This window comes from Geotrypetes seraphini, chromosome 4 (assembly GCF_902459505.1).
Source record: "Geotrypetes seraphini chromosome 4, aGeoSer1.1, whole genome shotgun sequence".
NCBI classification, from domain to species: domain Eukaryota; kingdom Metazoa; phylum Chordata; class Amphibia; order Gymnophiona; family Dermophiidae; genus Geotrypetes; species Geotrypetes seraphini.
In genome coordinates this window covers 259,161,089-259,182,076 of record NC_047087.1, presented here as the reverse complement: position 1 = coordinate 259,182,076, position 20,988 = coordinate 259,161,089, and the positions used below count along the sequence as shown (strand labels likewise).

The window sequence follows — 20,988 nt, the reverse complement described above, 5'->3', positions numbered from 1 at the left end:
TGTTTACTTCTTACCTCAAGCACTGCCTGAAGGTCCTGCAGTCTTTCCTTCCTGACGTCCCCTCCCACCGTCAGCAGGCATTCAGTGGCCTTTTGGAGATGTTGTCCAGTATCTGTCTCTACATGCTAAAGGCCGCGTACAACGCCTACGAGCTGTCGTCTCGGGTCACGGCCTTTGCGGTGGCGATGCGTCACTTGGCTTGCCTGCATCTGGTGGACATGGACACCAATTTGCAGGATCACTTGGCGAATCTCCCCTGTGTGGGGAACAAGCTCTTCGATGACTCGATCGAAGCAGCTATGAAACGTCTCTCGGAACATGAGAGATCCTTCGCCTCTCTGGTGCATCCTAAGGCGAAAGCCCCTCCTACTCAGCAGTATAAGCTTCCTCCTCGGCGCTATCTGCAGAAGTCCACTCCTCCTCTATCTCATCCACCACCTCGGCGCCCTCAGCAGCAGCGTCCGGCCAAGTCTCAGCTGCCTGTGGCGGTGAAACCGACGCCGTCTTTTTGACAATTACGGGCCGGACACTTTGGTGTTCTGTGCCCAGGAGCCTTCCCCCCTTCGGGGGTTGGCTTCATCTTTTTTACCATCAGTGGGAGGTGCTGATGGCCGACGCTTGGGTCCTCTCCATAATTCGAGAGGGGTACTCTCTTTGCTTTCAGCATGCGCCTCCGGCCCATCTCCTGCTTCAGGAGACCCAGGCTCTTCTCCACCTTCGGGCGGTCGAGGAGGTTCCAAAGCATCAGCGGGACTTGGGGTTTTACTCCCGTTTTTTTCTGGTCCCCAAGAAAACCGGGGACTTGCGTCCCATTCTCGACCTTCAGGCTCTCAACAAATGCCTGGTCAAGGAGAAGTTTTGCATGCTCACTCTTTCGACCTTGTATCCCCTCAAAGACGAGGGGGATTGGCTTTGCTCCCTGGATCTGAAAAAGGCCTATACGCACATCCCAATTCATTCGGCCTCTCGTCAATTCTTGAGATTTCAAGTGGGGAGTCTCTATCTGCAGTACCGTGTTCTCCCCTTCGGCCTTGCGTCTTCCCCGAGGGTGTTCACAAAGTGTCTGGTGATGGTTGCCGCGGCCCTGCGGATGCAGGGTCTCCAGGTTTTCCTGTACCTGGACGACTCGTTCAGAGGTTATCTTAGCAACCCGACAGAATATTCTATTTCTGCAAAGACTGGGCTTCGAGATAAACTTTCCAAAGTCCCAGTCATGTTCGTCCCAATCTCTCCAGTTCATCAGAGTGGTGTTGGATACGCTGCATCTACGTTCATTCCTGCCTCGTCCTCGTCAGGATTCCATCATCCGCCTTTGTCGACAGGTCTCCCTCCTTTTGACCATCTCAGCTAAAGGCATGATGATACTGCTGGGGCACATGGCCTCCACCGTGCATGTGACGCCTTTTGCCAGACTTCACCTTCGCGTTCCGCAGTGGACCCTGGCCTCGCAGTGGCATCAGGATCGTGATCCAGTCTCCGCCATGATCGCGGTGACTCCTTCCTTAAAGCTGTCTCTCCGCTGGTGGATGCGCTGTTCCAATCTTTCCAGAGGTTTTGTTTCATGCTCCTCCAGCGCAGAAGGTCTTGACGACCGACTCGTCTGCCTACACGTGGGGAGCTCACCTCGACGGCCTCCGAAAGCAAGGGTCTTGGTCCCGCGGGGAGCGGCGCTGCCACATCAACCTATTGGAGCTTTGAGCCATTTTCAACGCATTCAAAGCCTTTCTTCATCTGCTTCGTGGCCACATGGTCCTCATCCGGACGGACAACCAGGTCAACAAACCATGTCAACAAACAGGGGGGTAAAGCGTCCCTGCCTCTTTGCCAGGAAGCTCTCAAGATTTGGGAATGGGCGATCCATCACAACATCTTTCTCAGAGCGGTCTACATTCAGGGCGAGCAGAACTGCCTGGCCGATGGCCTCAGTCGCCTGCTGCAACCTCATGAATGGTCTCTCAGTTCACGGATTCTGCATCAAGTGTTCGATCGGTGGAGGACCCCACAGGTAGATCTGTTTGCTTCCCCCCTAAACCACAAGCTGCCTCGATACTGCTTCAGGATCTATTCCTCACACCGTCTCGAGGCAGATGCGTTCCTACTGGACTGGGCGGGCCTATTTCTCTATATGTTCCTGCCCTTTCCTCTGATTTTGAAGAGTCTAGTCACGACCATGATTCTCATAGGTCCTCAGTGGCCCAGGCAGCCCAAGTTTTCCCTGCTTCTTCAACTCAGTGCCAGGGAACCTCTCCTTCTTCCAGTTTTTCCATCTCTGCTTTCTCAGAGTCGGGTTCTCTTCTGCATCCCAACCTGCAGTCCCTGCATTTGATGCCTTGGTTTCTCAACACCTGACTGCCTCTGTCCAGTTCTCTCAATCTGTTCAGGATGTTCTCGAGACGTCTAGGAAGCGGTCCACTCGACAGTGTTATTCTCAGAAGTGGACCAGGTTTTCCTCTTGGTGTTCGTTGCTGAGCCTGGAGCCACGGTCTGCCTCCTTGCCTTCTGTGCTTGATTATCTGTTGCACTTGTCCCGGACTGGTCTCAAATCCACTTCTATTCGAGTCCACCTGAGTGCCATTGCGGCTTTTCATCGGCCGCTTGAGGAGAAACCGCTTTCGGTTCATCCGGTGGTTTCCCGGTTTATGAAGGGCCTTTTCAATGTTCATCCTCCCCTCAAACCTCCTCCCGTGGTTTGGGATCTCAATGTTGTCCTTGCTCAGTTGATGAAGCCTCCTTTTGAACCTATCGCTCAGGCTCATCTCAAGTATCTCACTTGGAAAGTGGTCTTTCTTGTTGCGCTCACGTCTGCCCGCAGGGTCAGTGAGCTGCAGGCTTTGGTTACGGATCCGCCTTTCACCGTCTTTCATCATGATAAGGTGGTTCTCTGCACCCATCTTAAGTTCTTGCCTAAGGTGGTTTCGGATTTTCAACTCAACTAATCCATTGTTCTTCCTGTGTTTTTTCCTAAGCCCCATTCTCATCCTGGAGAGATGGCTCTTCACACTCTTGACTGTAAGAGGGCGTTGGCTTTTTATCTGCAACACACTCAGACTCATCGGACTGCTCCTCAACTCTTCATATCTTTTGATCCGAATCGGTTGGGGCGTCCCGTATCCAAGGGCACCTTGTCCAACTGGTTGGCTGCTTGTATTTCTTTCTGCTACGCTCAGGCTGGTCTCACGCTGCAGGGTCGGGTCACGGGGCATAAAATCAGAGCAATGGTGGCGTCTATTGCTTTCCTCAGGTCCACGCCTATTGAGGAGATCAGCTAGGCTGCCACATGGTCCTCGGTGCATACCTTCACCTCGCACTACTGTCTGGATACTTTCTCCAGGCGAGACGGCCAGTTTGGCCAATCTGTGTTACGGAATCTGTTCTCCTAACTTGCCAACTTTCCCTCCTCCCTTTTTGGTTAGCTTGGAGATCACCCACGTATGGAGAATATGCTGCCTGCTTTTCCTGGGATAAAGCACAGTTACTTACCGTAACAGGTGTTATCCAGGGACAACAGGCAGATATTCTCACAACCCACCCACTTCCCCTTCTTTGCTTGCTATCTGAACTGAGGCCACGAGGAGAAGACACACCCCCTAGCTCGAGCGGGAAGGCACCCGCGCATTCGCGATACTCTCGCAAGCTTGAAGATCTTCAAGCAAGTTTTCTTGCGAGAGTGTCCGATCGGGGCTTCGTAGATGACGTCACCCGCATGTGGAGAATATGCTGCCTGCTGTCCCTGGATAACACCTGTTACGGTAAGTAACTGTGCTTATTGGTACCATAATCAGTATGTGTCACATAAGGATAACTGTAACTTTCTGTGTATCAAATCAGGTTTAACTTGTACTGGAAACCTTGCATCATAAGGACAACTCTAGCAAATTGTAACCAGTAAACTGTATATTATCATTAGCCCCTAGCATGTTTCAACTTAGGATAAAAACTTGTACATAAATTATTTATGTTAAACCTTTAACCCGTTCTGGGCTCTTTGGGGACAACGGGCTGGAAATTGAAATAAATAAATAGACAGGTTATAAGTGGAAAACAAATAATATAAATAAAATATGCCTTTGTTTGAAATTGTACCTGCCACTCCTTGCAGGTTACCCCCCCTCTTTGCCCAGGGCAACACAATATGGATAGTGGCATCAGCATGGCATCTACACATGCTAAAAGCCTGCGGCCTACTATCTCCTCCAAAGGAGGAAGTTCAAAAGGGATGGAATGTGGCAGGCCTTGAGCTTGTGTGAACTGTTAATGTGCAAGACCAGGCAGCAGCAGTAGGTGGAAGGAGATGGAATGTAGGGAAGGGGAGAGATGGAACGATGCTAGGAACATGAAGGAGGAAGGACGTAGGGAAAATAAGAGCATTTGTTGGGTAGATACTGGGGGAGGTAGGGCCTTGAACCACCCTGAGAGAGACGGCGAGCTGGCACAGGGTTGAAAATTCACCTAGGGCAGGGGGAGGCATTTCCGGTCCTCAAGAGCCACAGGCAGGATATCCACAATGAATTATGTATATTACTTGGATTTGCATACATTGCCTCCTGGAGATGCAAATCTATCTCGTGCATATTTATTGTGGATATCCTGAACACCCGACCTGCCTGTGGCTCTCGAGGACCGGCATTGCCTATTCCTGACCTAGGGCACCAGATACACTTGGAGCAGCCCTTCACTTCAGTACTTGCTAACTTCTTAATGCACATTATTAGTAACTCACTGCATAAAATAGGATCCAAAGGAAATAAGGTGAATTAACAGCATTCATACGAGGTAGCGCACAATAATAACTCTTGCTGTAAATTTTTTTTAAGGTACCCATCCATATTGTATACTAGAGCTCCCCTGTAATACCTTGTTCTCTAATTTTGTTTATTATTTCATTTAGATTTTGGCAACAGGAAAAGCAAAAGAAGCAAATGCAGTGGACGGTTTTCTAATAGAAGAAAGATGTTTTCTACCAAAAGAAAAGAACGAGTGCAGAAAGCCGCCACTGCAGAGACTGATTGGAGCAGAGGAGCAGATGGGGCCGATCCTGAACAGCTGGTTCCCAGAGGAAGGCTACGTGGGAAGGATTATTTTGAAAACGCGAGAGGAAGTAGGTTTATTTGAGGTGAAGCTTTTCAATTAAAAATATTGGGGTACAGCCTTTATATAGTAAGCTGAATTGGACCCAAAATATTCAGTAGTAGTCCATCTCCAGGCACCTGCAGTGAACATCCTGGTACTGAGCAGCCACCTGAGTATTTGGTGCTGGGCACCCGGATAACTATCCAGCCATAAATAGGTCAGCTATTGTAGGGAGTTTGTGGTGCAGTGATTAGAGCTACAGCCTCAGCACCCTGGGGTTGTGGTTTCACATCCCGCACTGCTCCTTGTGACCCTGGGCAAGTCACTTAATCCTCCCAGTGCCCCAGGTACATTAGATAGATAGAGTGTGAGTCCACCAGGACAGATAGGGAACAATGCTTGAGAACCTGAATAATTTTTAATCCGCATAGATATGCGGAATATAAATAATTAAATAAATAAACTATTTGTATAGTCTTACGTGGTCAGATAGTTACCCGGGCACTGATACTTGATATGAGCAATGCCACGATAACTTCTAGGTCCATCCCAACTGGGTTGTCGCCTCTCTTCGCAGCCTATTTTATAAAAGACCCATTGAATGCAGAACTTTTTGTAAAATAGATTTAGAGCTGTGGAAAATGCCAATTTATTTCCCTAAATGTGGTGCAAGCAGAGTAACCATTTTATAAAAATATACGTTTACCAAAAGGGCAGCATCATTCAGCACCTTGTATGCTTATGTGCCGACTTTCACTACTATCATGTGTGGCTATTAGAACTTACGGGTTCAAGAGCTGTGTCTCAGAAATTACGCATAAAAAGAGTGGCCCAGTGAAGAGCAATGTCTAATATTTCATTACCAGAGGGCTAGGCATAATTGCTCCCTCAATCACTCTGTGCAAGGCCTGGCTGAAACAACCATTTCATTGTCACTTCTGCATGCCTCAGAGGTAGTGCAAGAACCAAGAATGGAATTTTTAGAAATACATGTGTATTCCCATGTAAGATTAGCAACATGCATATAAATTTTAGGTGGCCCCAAAACATACCCCTTTGACCTGTCAATTAACAGAGGTAAATGGCAACATGTGATTGCAATAAGTAGGCAAAGATGTATAAACTCCTTTGCCAGTTGCAAGTTTTGTGCTAAGGTAGAGGCCAGTTGAGGAGTAATAGGACCTCAGAAATGCATTGGTAGATTAATTCTTCTTTTTCATTCATTTGTCCAGAAAACTCTTATTTATACACATTATCAACATTTCTCAAATATATAAGCAGCCACAAAAATTCTACTTAGCTTTATTCTTTACCAGGATGACCAGGTTACCCATTCCAGAAGGGAGACTTTTTGGCCAGTCCTGAATTTCTGCCAGCCTCATCCTGGTGCATTATGGGACCTGCAGTACTGATTTCAATAGATAGAATCATGGGCTACAAATACCACACTGCTTTGGGATGTAATTTTAAAACCAGGACTGGCCAAAAAAATCTCCCTTCTGGAATGGGTAACTTGGTAACCCCATTCTTTACTCTTCTGTCAGCACTCGATGGAGGCCTTTGTTTAGCTTAAAAAGCTGCATCAGAGTCAGTCATATTCGCTGCTTGTTTAATTTCTGAGGTCCTTGTAATTATTAGATCATTGTGAGACAGCAGTGAGATGCTGCATTGAAGATATTTCTTGGTGGCATCTATATTACAGTTGGCTTAGTAATTTACATGTTTATGCCATCTGCATTTGACAATGCCATTATATACTGTACAGTGGTACCTTGGTTTACGAGCATAATTTGTTCCAGAAGCATGCTCATAATCCAATGTACTCGTATATCAAAGCACATGTACCCATAGGCCACAATGTAAACTGAAGCAATTCGTTCCACAATTTACTATGGTGGCCTAGGGGTGGGTACCTGCCTGTTGGTGCTGCAGCCCTTGCAGCTTGGTGGTTTCCTTTCCCCAGGGTCCCCGTGCGGCTCTCCTCCCTCTTCGGCCGATGCCTCAGCCGTCCACCAGCGTCCGATTCAAGCCGGCCGCCATCCTCCAGACGCATGCGCTGCACCTCTGAACTCCCCCGTCAAGCCTGCGCCGCTCCAACAGCACGGGCACCACGTACAAGCACGCAGGACGTCACGACCGTCTTGCAAAACGCTCCCAAACCGAGGTTCCACTGAACTTGTAATTGGTGCCCAATTTGTTTAAAATGTCCCTTCTGATTGTCTCACATTTTGAAAATAACATCTCTGATATCATTGTTCTTTTCCAGAATTTGAGCAGCAAGAACCTTCCAGAGGAAAAGGATGTCGCCCAGAGCTCTGAAGATGACAATTTCTTTGTTCAGGTGCACGACGTTTCCCCAGAGCAGCCTCACACGGTGATTAGGACGGCTCGCATTAGCACTGCTCAAGATGTCATTCAGCAGGTGAAATTAATGTTACCCAACTTTATATTTAATTTTGTATGCAGAACTCAATGTTATGTTCTAAGGGTCCCAGTTTTGCAGATCAGAATTGAGGACGTGCTCAGTGCCATTGTTATTTTGGAAAAGGCGTGCCCGTTTTTGCCAACATGTGCAGCCAGAGCAGCTGTTTTACAAATATACTTCTCCCTTTGTATTTGCTGTGATAGGGGATTAACAGACCCGCAAATACAGAAAAAAACGCAAATAACTTTTTCATGTGTTATTCGCTATTTTCTATTAAAAACCATCGTGAATATGGTGAAACCGCAAATAACATGGTGGAAGACCTGGTCTGTTCCTGTTGGAGAGGCAAAACACGGTGAAGAAAGTGCTGGGAGTCAGCGATTTTCTCTGTAAACGCTTGGAATCAGCAATTTCTCTATGCAAGCTGATGTAATGGGGGGGGGGGAGGAGCCAGCAAGCTAAAAACTGCGAATAATCGAAACCGCATTTGCTGAAACAGTGAATACGGAGGGAGAAGTGTATAGTTATTGAAAAAATGAGTGGCACAGACCTGGCATATCTACATGGATGTGACACCAGTTCCATGTGTAGCTGCCCCAGTTTACAAACCTACACGCGTAAGTGCCGCTAATTAAGTAGTGAGTCACATTAAGGTTACCGGATGCCTGGATATACCTGAATATGTCCTCTTTTTAGAGAACTGTCCGGATGTCCAGACGGTTTCTTGGACTGGGGGGAGCTTGTCTAGGTTTTGGATTCACTCTCTCCAGTCCAGCCCCCAGCCTGGAGTTGCTTTTGGCTTTTGTGAGTCTCCCCTGTCCCAAGTACCTTCTCCGGTGCTGCAATTTCAAAACTTTGGGCCGCTGGCAGCATTAGCGACGCGATCCTTCTGCTGTTGGCCTGTCCCGGAAGCCTTCCCTCTGCAGCATCCCGCCTACACGGGAACAGGATGTGCTGCAGAGGGAAGACTTCCGGGGCAGGCTGACGGCAGAAGGATCACGTCGCTAATGCTGCCAGCGGCCTGAAGTTTTGAAATTGCAGTGCAGGAGGAGGTACTGGGACAGGGAAGATTCACAAAAGCCATAACCGACTGGGGGGGAGCCCGGGTGGGGGGGAGCTGGAGAGAGGCTGCACTGAGGGTTATAGGGCAGTTTACAGGCAAGACTAGAGGTTGGGACAGGGAACTGTGGGTGGGACCAGGGCGGGGTCAGGCATCCTCTTTTTTTATTTAGGGAATATGGTAACCCTAGGCCCCATTTTTAACTTGGTTTCATTTTAAAGATGGAAATAAGCTACTTGGTAATAAGGAGAATGACCCTGATTCTATGAATAGTGCCATTTAGTGCATTTGTCAATCGTCCATTAGCATCTTTTATAGAATCGCGCCCAGCACCTAATATACTGGTGCCTAACACAGACTCCTAGTGACGCCTAAGTCATTGCACACCCATTCTCCGCTCATAACCACACCCACTTTGCAGGTAGGCGCCTCACCGAATTCAACGTGGAATTTAAATGAATCATTTCTCAATTGTTTTCTAGTGGTGTTTTCATTTGCCATGCCAATTAAGTCAATTTAAAAAATTAGAGTTCCGGGTGGAACTCAGCTAGGCATCGGCGATCATAATTCCTCATGTAAAGATCTGGCTGAAACACACACTTTTGAAAAATCTGTTCATGCTGTTGAGAAGGTGCAGAATGTGCTGTGAAACTTTTCCCATTATACGGGTATTTTGTTTCTAAAATGGGAGATGCATGTGTAGAGTTTAGTCCTACCCAAGCCGTGCCTCAACCACCGCTCTGAAATCAGCACGCACTGTGGATCTCCATGGGTAATAGTGGCTTTCTGAAATCGTTATTTACACATGTATGCTGTGCATATGTTTCAGAAATAATGGTCTAAACCTTCCACCTGTGCAGTAGAAAATAAGAGGTTTGTATTTTTTTTGCACTGATTATGAGAGCCCAATCAGTGCATAAATTAATTTTTGTTTGCTTGTAATCCAGGCTCTCAGCAAAGCCAAGTATTCCTACAGCATCCTAAGCAATCCCAACCCAACTGACTACATCTTGTTAGAGGAAGTGAGCAAAGACCCTCCAAACAAGAAAGCTTCAACATCTAAAACATCACAACGAATTCTCTCAGATCACGAGTGTGTGTTTCAGGCTCAGAGCAAGTGGAAGGGAGCAGGGAAATTCATCCTTAAGTTAAAGGAGCAGGTTCAGGTAATTCACTAGACTTTCTTGTTAACACTTTTAACTATCATGTGGATCACCGGGGGCATGCAATGATGCTACTAAGTAGTAGATTTAAAAACAAATCAGAGAAAATAGTTATTCACACAACATGTAATTAAACTCTGGAATTCATTGCCAGAGAATGTGGTGAAATCAGCTTTGCGGGGTTTAAAAAAAGGTTTGACCAGTATTCATATGGCTTGGGGAGATCCATTGCTTATTCTTAGGACGAGCAGCATGGAATCTGTTTTATTATTTGGCATCGAGCTAGGTACTTAGGACCTGGGTTGGCCACTGTTGGAAACAGGATACTGGGTTTGATGGACCCCAGTAGGGCGATTCTTAAATAGTTTCAGCCATCCGGCTGCTCAGATCAGTTTACTGCTTTACAATTCCAAACCCCCTCCTCCAGTTTCCAAAGGGAGGTCTGCTTGGTTCACAATTAATTCTGAGATCACACTGTGATTGTACTGATACATCCTATTGAAGCACATCAAATACACAGCCACCTGTTCTAACTTTTCATCCTTCCAGATCACGTTGATGGGTTCAGCACAGCTTTGCGAAAGTTTGTTTGGAATTTGTGTTCTTCCAACTTCTCACACTGAGAAAAGGGATTGACTTCAAGGCACGATAAAAGTGGTACAATTTTAGAGGGTAACTTTAAAAACCACTTATGTGCAGCCTTGTAATGAAATTGGCTAGAGTGTACATGGGTAAAATGTGTGTGTGATGCCGGGTTGCGCGCACTGTCACCAATGACAAGTAGAAGCATTCACAGAGATGGGGTTTGGACTTATTCACTTAGGGCTAGATGCACCAAAGTCAGCGATCATCACTAAACCTGTTTTCACAGCTTTAAGCGACAGTTGCTTTTATCAACCCGATGCACAAAACAGCTCACCGCATATTTTTCCCCTCCAATCACCCATTTTCCGATCCAGCCATGCAAATTAGCTAAAACCCCATGCAAAGTAGCCAAGCGATTGATGCACTAATATCATTTGGCTATGCAAAACAGAAAAAAACAACAGGTCTGCCTTTTTTAAAATCTTTTTTTGTTCAATGGCACAGATATTTTGTGTGTGTTACACACGCAAAATATCTGTCCCATGAAGAAAAAGACCCCACCGCAAATGATAGCCCTCCCCAATGACCCCTGATGAACACGGCACTGGGAATCCCTCCCTCCCCATGAGAGAAAATTGGCAGGAAGGATGCCCACTTCCTCCTGCTATGCCATCCCCACCACCCCCCATGAGAGAAAATTGGCAGGAGGGAAGCCTACTCCCTCCTGCCAATGGAGACTCCGCCCAAACCATCCCCTACCCTTCCAAAAAAAAAAAAAAAAAAAGCAGAAAACACCCAAACTCTTCCCATTAACAAAGTAGATGCCATGATGTGAACTTATCTGCTGGCTGCTATGGTATAAGAGGTGATTGAGGCATCTAGTGGCCAGTTATGGCTCGTATATTGACATGTACCTGAATACCAGCAGCTTGCGTATAGAATTGCTGTGCGCCTTGCATTCCGCTTGGGTTGTTATGCTTATGTTAACCCTCTCCTCAAGTCGCTTCATTGGCTCCCTCTCCGCGTCTGCATCCAGTTCAAACTCCTCTTACTGACCTACAAGTATACTCGCTCTGTGGCTCAATATCGCTCCTCTCTTGTCTCTCCTAATACCCTGCCCGGGAACTCCGTTCTTCGAGTAAATCTTTCTTGTCTGTACCCTTCTCCTTTACTGCCAATTCTAGACTCCACCCCTTCTGCATTGCTACATCTGGAGCAACCTGCCTGAATCAGTACGCCGGGCTCCATCTCTGGTGGCATTCAAATCCAGGTTCAAAGCCCACATTTTTTTGAAGCTGCGTTTAGGTCCTAACACTTCCAACGTGTAATACGCTATATCTGTTTCTCATTCCTTCATTAGCCCCTACCTTCTCTATCTCCTCATCCTTTGTATGTCCCTTCATGGGCACCTTATCTTGATCCACCCTGTGTCCCGTGTGCCTTTGAAAATTTAGATTGTAAGCTCTTTCGAGCAGGGACCATTTCTTGTGTGTTTAATGTGCAGCGCTGTGTGCATCTGATAGCACTATAGGAATAATAAATAGTAGGAGGAGGAGAATGGTAAACCTAGAGCAGAGGCAATCTGTAAGGATATTTAGAGGCGATATCCAGAGAGTGATGCTGAAGATCCAGTCAGCAGCACTTTCACAGATAAAAGATGTTCTCTGATTAAGTGCTTTTGAATACTGACCTGTTAATATACTGAAAACTGATGTTGTGCTCATTTGATTGCCAGGCATCACGTGATGATAAACGGAAAGGCATTTCATTTGCCAACGAATTTAAGAAATTAACCAAGTCGAGTAAGCAGAGTCGAGGAGTCACGCTGCCGCCTCAGGCAACGGCACCAGATGCTCCCCAGAATAAGGATGAAAGGCCTACGTGCAGTTTGTCCTTCAACGGTATCACTGAATAACTCATGTGACAACTTGCAGAATATTCTCTTCAGGTATGGTATCGATGCAACGTGGGACCCGTGCTTGATGATCACGGAACAACTGGTGTTGTGCATTGCTCTGAAGGCAGCTGGCGCTGAAAGTTATAGTCAAAACAGAATTCTGTGAAGCTAGTGAACAGATTTCATAATGGCTTATGTACTTTACAATTAATCTATAGCTACTAATAGGGATACATTTTCTAGTACTCTGATGAATTAACAATAATCTTTATTAAATCACAGCTTTTTCTTAACTTACAAACTTGTACGTTAAAACCTAACTTTCAGCGACATTGTATTGATTCAGCTTCCAATAACGCTGGAAAAGTTCATACGGCTAAATAACCAGCCACATTTTTCTTCATGCGCCTACCAGCAAATGGCGGGCAAATATACAGTTCTATAGCAGCGTCCATGGAATACTTGTACAACTTAAGCAATTCGTGTAAACAGTGACTTGTGCAAAAGTGATATTAAAGTGCCAGGCATTGAAGTTAATATGCACAAGGCACTTTAATATCACTTTTGCACAAGTCACTGTTGTTTACACGAATTGCTTAAGTTGTACAAGTATTCCATGGACGCTGCTATAGAACTGTATATTTGCCCGCCATTTGCTGGTAGGAGCATGAAGAAAAATGTGGCTGGTTATTTAGCCGTATGAACTTTTCCAGCGTTATTGGAAGCTGAATCAATACAATGTCGCTGAAAGTGTGTTATTAGGTTTTAACGTACAAGTTTGTAAGGTAAGAAAAAGCTGTGCTTTACAATTAATCTCCATTACAGAGAGAACAGTAACAGCCTTCTGTCCACAGTAGTAATGCATGGGTTAAATGCCACGTGAAGCCCAATTTTGCATATGCCCTCTAATTCTATAAACTTGTGTTCCCAAATTTATGCCTAGCGCCCAAATTTTCATGCACAAGGTATAGAATAAGGTCAGTCGGGTAAACTACTGAATTTAATAAATGGCTGTTAATTGGAGGTAACAGCCAATCAGTGACTAAAATTGGTATTAATGAGCACCCAATTGCTATTGGTCGGTATTCTAATTTGTATACACCAATTCTATCATGCCCAGTTTCTAGGGAGTGTGGATATGGGAGGAGCCTGGGCACTTACACCAGCCTTTGACATGTGCTACAGACTCAGTAATCTATAACGATAGTTCTGCGCAGAACTGCTGCTGTAGAGTTTGTGCTTAGCGTGCATAATTAAGGCATTCGCACATCCACTCCTCTCTCAAATCCAACAAAATTGATCCAGCCACCATTATTTGGCAAAAAACCGGTCACAGCTTTATTGAATACAAGATCCCATCCTTTCTGCAATTCAAATTTCATAAATAATTTACATAAGAATAGCCTTACTGAGTCAGACCAATAGTCCATCAAGCCCACTAGCCTGTTCTCATGGTGGCCAATCCAGGTCATTAGTACCTGGCCAAAACCCAAGGTGCAGCAATATTCCATGCTACCAATAGAGGGCAAGCAGTGGCTTCCCCCATGTCTTTCTCAATAACAGACTATGGACTTTTCCTCCAGGAACTTGTCCAAACCTTTTTTAAAACCAGCTACACTATCTGCTCTTACCACATCCTCTGGCAACATTTAACTGGACACGTAACCCCCCCCCCCCCATCCCGCAAATGATGAGATTTTTTTAGGTAGGCTGGAGTGAACTTTGATGGCAGCTTCGGTAGTTGGAACTTATGGACAGTACCGGGCAGGCTTTATGGTCTGTGACCCAGAAATGTCAAAGACAAAAGGCAATTTAATCTAATCATGACTTTATAATGCATATAACTATTGGGCAGACTGAATGGGACTGTTCAGGTCTTTATCTGCTGTGATTTACTATGTTACTATGTCCTAATTATGGTGGTCCTCCACCCCACCCACATTATTGCAGGATGGCACTTGCATCATCTTAAATTGTAATGCTCTTTCTTGAATCTATGTACCCCTACAGTTTCTAGGTAGGAAAAGAGGTGGTCAACTCAGGATGTTTTTAGTGTATTTTATAAAAAGCTTGTTAAAAATAGAGCCTTTTAAAAAATACATCAAGCTGTGAGAAAAATGCATGTATTTAGTGACACATAACAGTGGGAAAATTATTTTATGATTGTTATCATTCGTGGTGCTGCATAAATATGTAAACATCAACACTTATATACGAAGTGCATTACACAAGCGGCAGAATTTACTACCGTGCACACCCAAGGGGAGACAAGCTCCAAATCTCAAATTTATGGAATTTTTGAAGTGGCTGCAAGTGTCAAAAAGGCACTTGTTGCTTCCTCAAATCGCTCTTCCAAACTCCCAGTCCAAACAAGTAGTTAGCTGATACTTACATGTGTACAGGAGGAGATGCAATTGCTAACAGGAATATATTTCCATAGCAAAATAAGAAATACATGGATTCTTATCAGGTTCATTCAAAGTACGCCCCCTCTGAAACTGTGCATGTCATGGGTATACAGTGCCATCAAGAGCTTTTCAAAAACTGATGCTTATACTTTAAAATAGTCATTTGCAAAATGCAAATAGGGAAGAACTCATGTGAAATGACTTTGAACATATGCAGTGCAAACTCTGATGAGAGAAGTGGTATAGAATCTCTGTTTTAAGTGAAGTTACTCAGCTACTTAGCAAATGTGCTTGAAAATTCACAGAAATTATGTATTTAATAATCTCTGCTTTGAAATGGTTAGGTTTTTCAGTGGCAGAAACATTTAAAATGGTAAAAGTGTTTGCACAGTTGTCAGCGCCTGATTTTAAAGTCTTTATTATCCCAGAATATTTTGGATGAGTCAGATTATGGAAAGTTGTATGTATTCTAAGAAATTGTCGGTATAACTTGGAGCTATGTGATACAAGAAAAGGGATCAGGTGAGAGTGGATATTTTCAACTGCTTGTGAAAAAAATTTACAACATGTGCCTTGATCTGGAAATAAATGATTTTCAAATTGGAATGACGAGTGAGGTGATTAAATTAGCAGATGACACTAAACTGTTCCAAAGTTGTTAAAATGCATGTGGGCTGTGAAAAATGGCAGGAAGACCTTAGGAAATTGGAAGACTGGACATCCAAAAGGCATATGAAATTTAAGTGGACAAATCAAAGTGATGCACATTGAGAATAACCCAAATCATAGATACCAGATGCTGGGGTCAACCTTAGGAGTCAGCACCCAAGAGAAAGATCTAGGAGTCATCGTAGACAATACGCTGAAACCTTCCACCTAATGTGCAGCGGAGGCCAAAAAAGCAAACAAGATGCTAGGAATTATTATAAAAGGTATACTAAATAAGACTAAGAATGTTATAATGCCTCTGTATTGCTCCAAGGTGTGACCTCACCTTGAGTACTATATTCAATTCTTGTTGGTGTATCGCAAAAAAAAGATATATAGTGGATTAGAAAAGGTTCAAAGAAGAGTGACCAAGATGATAAAGGGGATGGGAAAAAAAGACTAAAGACTAAATAATAGGGCTCTGCAGCTTGGAAAAGAGACTGCTGAGGGGAGATACAAGTATGATTGAAGTCTACAAAATTCTGAATGGTATAGAAGTGAATCGATTTTTTTACTCCATCAAAAATTACAGTCTAGGGGACACTCGGTGGCTGGAGCTGCAGCGGGCTTTGGTGTCCCCTTAGAAGCGGCCCGCCGAGATAATCGCCTTTGGAAAAGGGGGGCCTTAGTGTTTTGCAAATGCCCGTGTTTACCACCAACCGTGCTTATAAATATCAGTACCTTAGGGCTCGGTTTGTTTTAAATTATGGTTTGCCCCCATCAGTCATCTTCCAGTCTAATAGCAGCATGTTTCTTATCCCATTACAGATAACGCTGGAAACCCAAACACACCCAAGCGCAGAGGATGAGAAACCTCAAATGACAGTAGAAGATGGCGTGGAGGCGGTTACAGCCTTCAGCTTGCTCTGTTCATCCATTTTTAAACTGGAATGTGCACAGATGACTCCAGAATTGGGGCACAGACCCGAATGACATGTGCCAAAGACCCCCCCGAGGAGCTGATGTGCAGGGCACAAGCTTGGGCTCTGTGAAGAGGGCTCCACTTCCCCTGCTGGGATGATGCACTTCTAAAGTGGAGCTGCTTCCTCAATTAAGATTAAGATGGACCAGAAAGCTGATCAGACACTGGGAAGTGAAACAGACATCTAAATCTTTCCAAATGGAAAATCGGAATTGCTGGCGAACAGTATGGTACATGATTTAAAACAAGCTGGCTTTTCTGGTCACAAAGCATTCAAAACAGAATAACCAACTACTGGGTACTGTAAAACAAAAATCATTAAGTGAAATTATATATGTAGCTGAGATTTTCCTGTATCTACACAAAAACCTAACATCAGTATATGGCAGTTTAAGATTAATTCATGTAAAAGGTGCCTGTTTAAACACTGTATTCTGCGCAGTATTTCTTTGTGGTTTCCTTACATCCACAAAATGGAATAAATAGCGCAGTGAATAAGTGTGGTTGATAGAGACTTCCCTTTGTGATAAGGAATTACTAAATATCTTCTCCAAAGAAAAACCAAGTCTCTCCCAATGCTACACTTTCCATGTGCAAAGTGGAACACATTATTTATTGTATTATTCTAAGTTGTGTGCTGAGACTGTGTAATAATGTATTTATCATACTGTACTTTGAAAAACAATGCATTCGTAAAGATAGTTTAAGTAGGTCAGTAACCAAACATAATGATTGAAACATCCAGTATCCTTAAAACAGTAAAAACATATTCCCAGCATTAGGTAGATGAATATAATTTTTAAACAGAAAGAATAGAATTTGAAAAATGTTTTATATATAGTGTTTTAACCTTGTAATGTTCTTCTCTGTATCTCTAGTTTAATAATAGATTTTGCAAAACAGAGGCATTAATCTTATTATACTTATATGTCACTAATTAAATGTCAGCCGTTGTATTAGTCGTTATAGGTACGTAAATTCTGTATCTATATGTTTTTAGCATCTAAAGCAGTGTATCTCAAACTATGTGCCAAGGCACACTAGTGTGGCTCCTGAGATTTCAGGTGTGCCATGGTACACTGGGCAGGAGGAGAGGTGCCGGTGCCAGCTGACTGCCTACAGGACGTGCCTCTCATGGCGATTGGCACGTCCTGTAGACAATCAGTGGGCGCCAGCTCCTATCCTTCTCTTTGGCCCTCTTCCCTTCTGGTACCCCCCCCTGGCACCTCAGGGCCCGCCTGGAAGGCCTTCACACACACGCAGACATTGACATGATGATGTCACTCATGCATGCACGTGATGTCATCATGGCAATATCCGCGCACTTCCAGGTGCCTCGAGCCACGGCCTTTAGTGTGCCGTGGCTTGAGAAAGTTTGCGGGATACTGATCTAGAGCAATTCCAGGTACGGCTGTATCTTTAACAAAGTTTGGTCTTTGGGTTTTTTTTTTCTGCTTTAAGCAAAGTGGAGTTTCTCTATAGCCAGGGTCCTCAAATCCAGTTCCTCCACCCACAGCCCTGCCTGGATTTCAGGATTTCCACAATGAATAGGTACAAGATCTATTTGCATGCAATGGAAACAATGAATGCAAATAGGTCCCATGCATATTCATTGGAGAAATCCTGAAAACCAGGCTGGGTTGGAGACACCAAGGACTGTTCTATAGCATGGTTCTTTTAGTGAAAATATATTTGCTTCCCATCACTGTCCTAGGGCTCAGCTTCATCATCTGCCTCTGCACTTCAGATGGCTCAGGGCTTCAGAAAATATACTCATCAGAGCTCTTGCATCTTTCCAGTTTGAATTTAGCAAATGTTGGCTCTGTTTAGAGCACATTCTTCCTTATTTTATCATAACTAGATTTCTACCTAGGACAGCAAAGCAGACAGCAGTACTGGGACAGTTATTTATTTACCCCATCTCTTTTTTTTTACAAAACCGCGCAAGAGGTTTTTAGGGCCGGCTGGCATGCTGAATGCTCTGTGCTGATCTGACACTCAAAGAAGCGGCGCAGCGCAGAACATTCAGCGTGCCAGCCGACCCTAAAAACCTCTTGCGCGGTTTTGTAGAAAGGGGGGTTTAGTTATTTCTTCAGGTTTGTTTTTAAAGATTTTATTATTTGTTAAATATTGCACCTTAAAACAAAATGAGAAATTATGTATACGTACTTGACATTTATTGCTGAAACAATTTGTAAAGAAACACTTTTCTTTCCTAGCAGATAGACAGAAGTAGAGAATGACACGGTGACAAAATTCATCACCGTTCCCGTCCCCGCGGATAACCGCGGGAAACCATCTTCATGTCATTCTTTAAGGAGAGAGGGAAGAATCAGAGTATAATTGGGCACAACCACTGACCCGCAAGCTTTGCTTTGAAGAATGCTGGTGTAGAAGGATTGAAGTTGAGATAGACACTACAGAATGACAGTCTCTGGTATCCAAAGCAGATATTGTGATGTCATAATGCTTCATTCCACCAGTGCCTAAGAGCCAATCACATCAGTGATGTCACAATGGCTTCATTATCCTTGGCTCACATAAGAATCAGAGTATGGATGGCCATAACCACTGACCCTCAAGCTTTGCTTTGAAGAATGCTGGTGTAGAAGGATTGAGATCGAAATAGACACTAGAAAATGACATGGGATTATTTCCCGCGGTTATCCACGGGGACGGGAACGGTGATTAATTTTGTCACCGTGTCATTCTCTAGACAGAAGACCACCTACTGCTTTTCTTTGTGCTATGCTTGTAATTATGCCTTTTATGTAGCAGCACTGTTTTTGATGTGTTTGTGTGTGTATTTTTGTTAAAGATTTGTACTGATGTTTCGTGAGAGTTAATTGTAACTTTACACTAATTACTGTTTCAATTGTAATTACATGATTGTAAGTATTTCAACCGGGATTTTAAATCTATGGGTACAACTCACTGCAGCATCCCATGCCATGAAGAATTTAAACCAGCAGGCAGGGCTTTGTGGAAGTGACCTCTTGCTGGTTGGAGCTGAGGGTCACCTCTAAGGCTGGTACATAATTCCATGGGGTCTATGGCCAAATTTACGATCCTCCCCTCTCAACATTAATTCACAACACACAGATTGTAAAAGGTTTCCTTCCAATTAGTGAGCTTTCTAGTAGCAAAAGAATTGGGCACAGAAAACGAATAACAGGGCAAAAATGAATCACCGGAGAGCATGTTGATGTAAGAGTTTTAAAAAAGTTCCTTTAATGGGCATTCCAGGATTTAACAAATAGGTACCGTATAAGAATACAGTGGTACCTTGGATTACGAGCATAATCCATTCCAGGAGCATGCTCGTAATCCAAAATGCTCGTTTATCAAAGTGAGTTTCCCCATAGGAAATAATGGAAACTCGCTTTGATAGGTTCCCACCCTCCCTCCCCCCCCCCCCGAGGCCAGCAGCGCTGCTCCCCCCCCCCCCCCACGAGAATCGGCATTGCTCCCCCCGAAGGCCCGGCCCCGCCCCGCGAACTGGCACCTTCCCCCCCGCGATCCGGCCCCCCCGCAGCCATCGGGCACCCCCCGCCGCGACCTGAGGTCCCCCCAACCCACTCGAACCCTCTTCTTACTTTGATGTAGCCTCCGCACCAGCATGTCCTGTGCTGTGCCGGTGCCCGAAAATCTGCCTCCGGTGCTGGGCCTTGAGCATGTGCTTTCGATGCATGACTTTCGATGTGAACTCTCAGGCCTTGAGCATGCGCACCTGCTCAAGGCCCAGCACCAGAGGCAGATCTTCGGGCACCGGCACAGCACAGCACAGGACATGCTGCTGCCGGTGTGGAGGCTACATCAAAGTAAGAAGAGGGTTCGGGTGGGTTGGGGGGACCTCAGGTCGCGGCGGGGGGATGCCCGATGGCGGCGGGGGGGGGGTGCCAGATTGCGGGGGGGGAGGGTGCCAGTTCGCAGGGAGGACGCTCGCAAATCGAGGCGCGCTCTCTTTACGAGGCACCAAGTTTGCAAATGTTTTGCTCGTCTTGAAAAACACTCGAAAACCGGTGCACTCGTAAACCAAGGTACCACTGTATTGAAAGTAAAAGGGAAATTGTCCATGTGAGTAAAGTCAATCGGTTGCAGTATTGCTTATACCACTTCATTAAAGAAACTTGAAAAGGTCTATTTGGTGTAATGTTGCTTTCCAACTCTAGCAGCTTTTATCTATTTAGAAACAGTAAAATATACTGTGTTTACACCAGTGACTCAAAGTCTCTATTAGATGGATGGTTGAGCCTCTGCTAGCATTTTGTTTTTTTTAAATAAATCTTTATTAATTTTCAAAGCTAATACAAAGTGCCATGAATTATATATACATTAATTAATAACAAAATAAGCAGTTAAATTCCATTAATAACAGTGCAGAAAATAAATATCCCTCCCCTCTCATTCAACAATTTAATCAAGAAATGAACCCAAAAAATATCCTCCCCACCCACGCACCCCGTCCTGCATATGTATAAAAATAAACTAAATTTTAAACAAAGACAAGTATGTTGAATTAACAAAGGATGTCAACGGGCCCCAAACCAGTTTAAATAATTTGCTATTCCCTATTATATCTGCATTCATCTTTTCGTATTTGTAACCTAAACATAAACTGGCCCACCAAAATGGAAAGTTGAGGCGGTTGCAATTTTTCCAATTATGGGTTATCATTTGCATAGCAATCCCTGTCATAATCAAGAAAAGCCTGCCTTTGTAGCGATCCATGGGAGGCTTGATATGCAGC

The 20,988-nt window shown here is 44.6% G+C and overlaps 1 protein-coding gene across 3 annotated transcripts in view; it reads left to right on the top strand.

Annotated features, from left to right (window-relative positions):
• PLCE1 (phospholipase C epsilon 1) overlaps positions 1-18,587 on the top strand; it is a 496,428-nt gene extending 477,841 nt beyond the window's left edge. For all 3 annotated transcript variants that reach the window (XM_033942327.1, XM_033942328.1, XM_033942326.1), the window contains 5 exons: positions 4,889-5,098; positions 7,337-7,492; positions 9,503-9,721; positions 12,039-12,251; positions 16,085-18,587. In XM_033942327.1, the coding sequence (XP_033798218.1) occupies positions 4,889-5,098; positions 7,337-7,492; positions 9,503-9,721; positions 12,039-12,218 (765 nt within the window). In that variant the 3' untranslated portion in view covers positions 12,219-12,251; positions 16,085-18,587. The remainder of the gene's footprint in view (positions 1-4,888; positions 5,099-7,336; positions 7,493-9,502; positions 9,722-12,038; positions 12,252-16,084) is intronic.
• Positions 18,588-20,988: the final 2,401 nt, after the last annotated feature.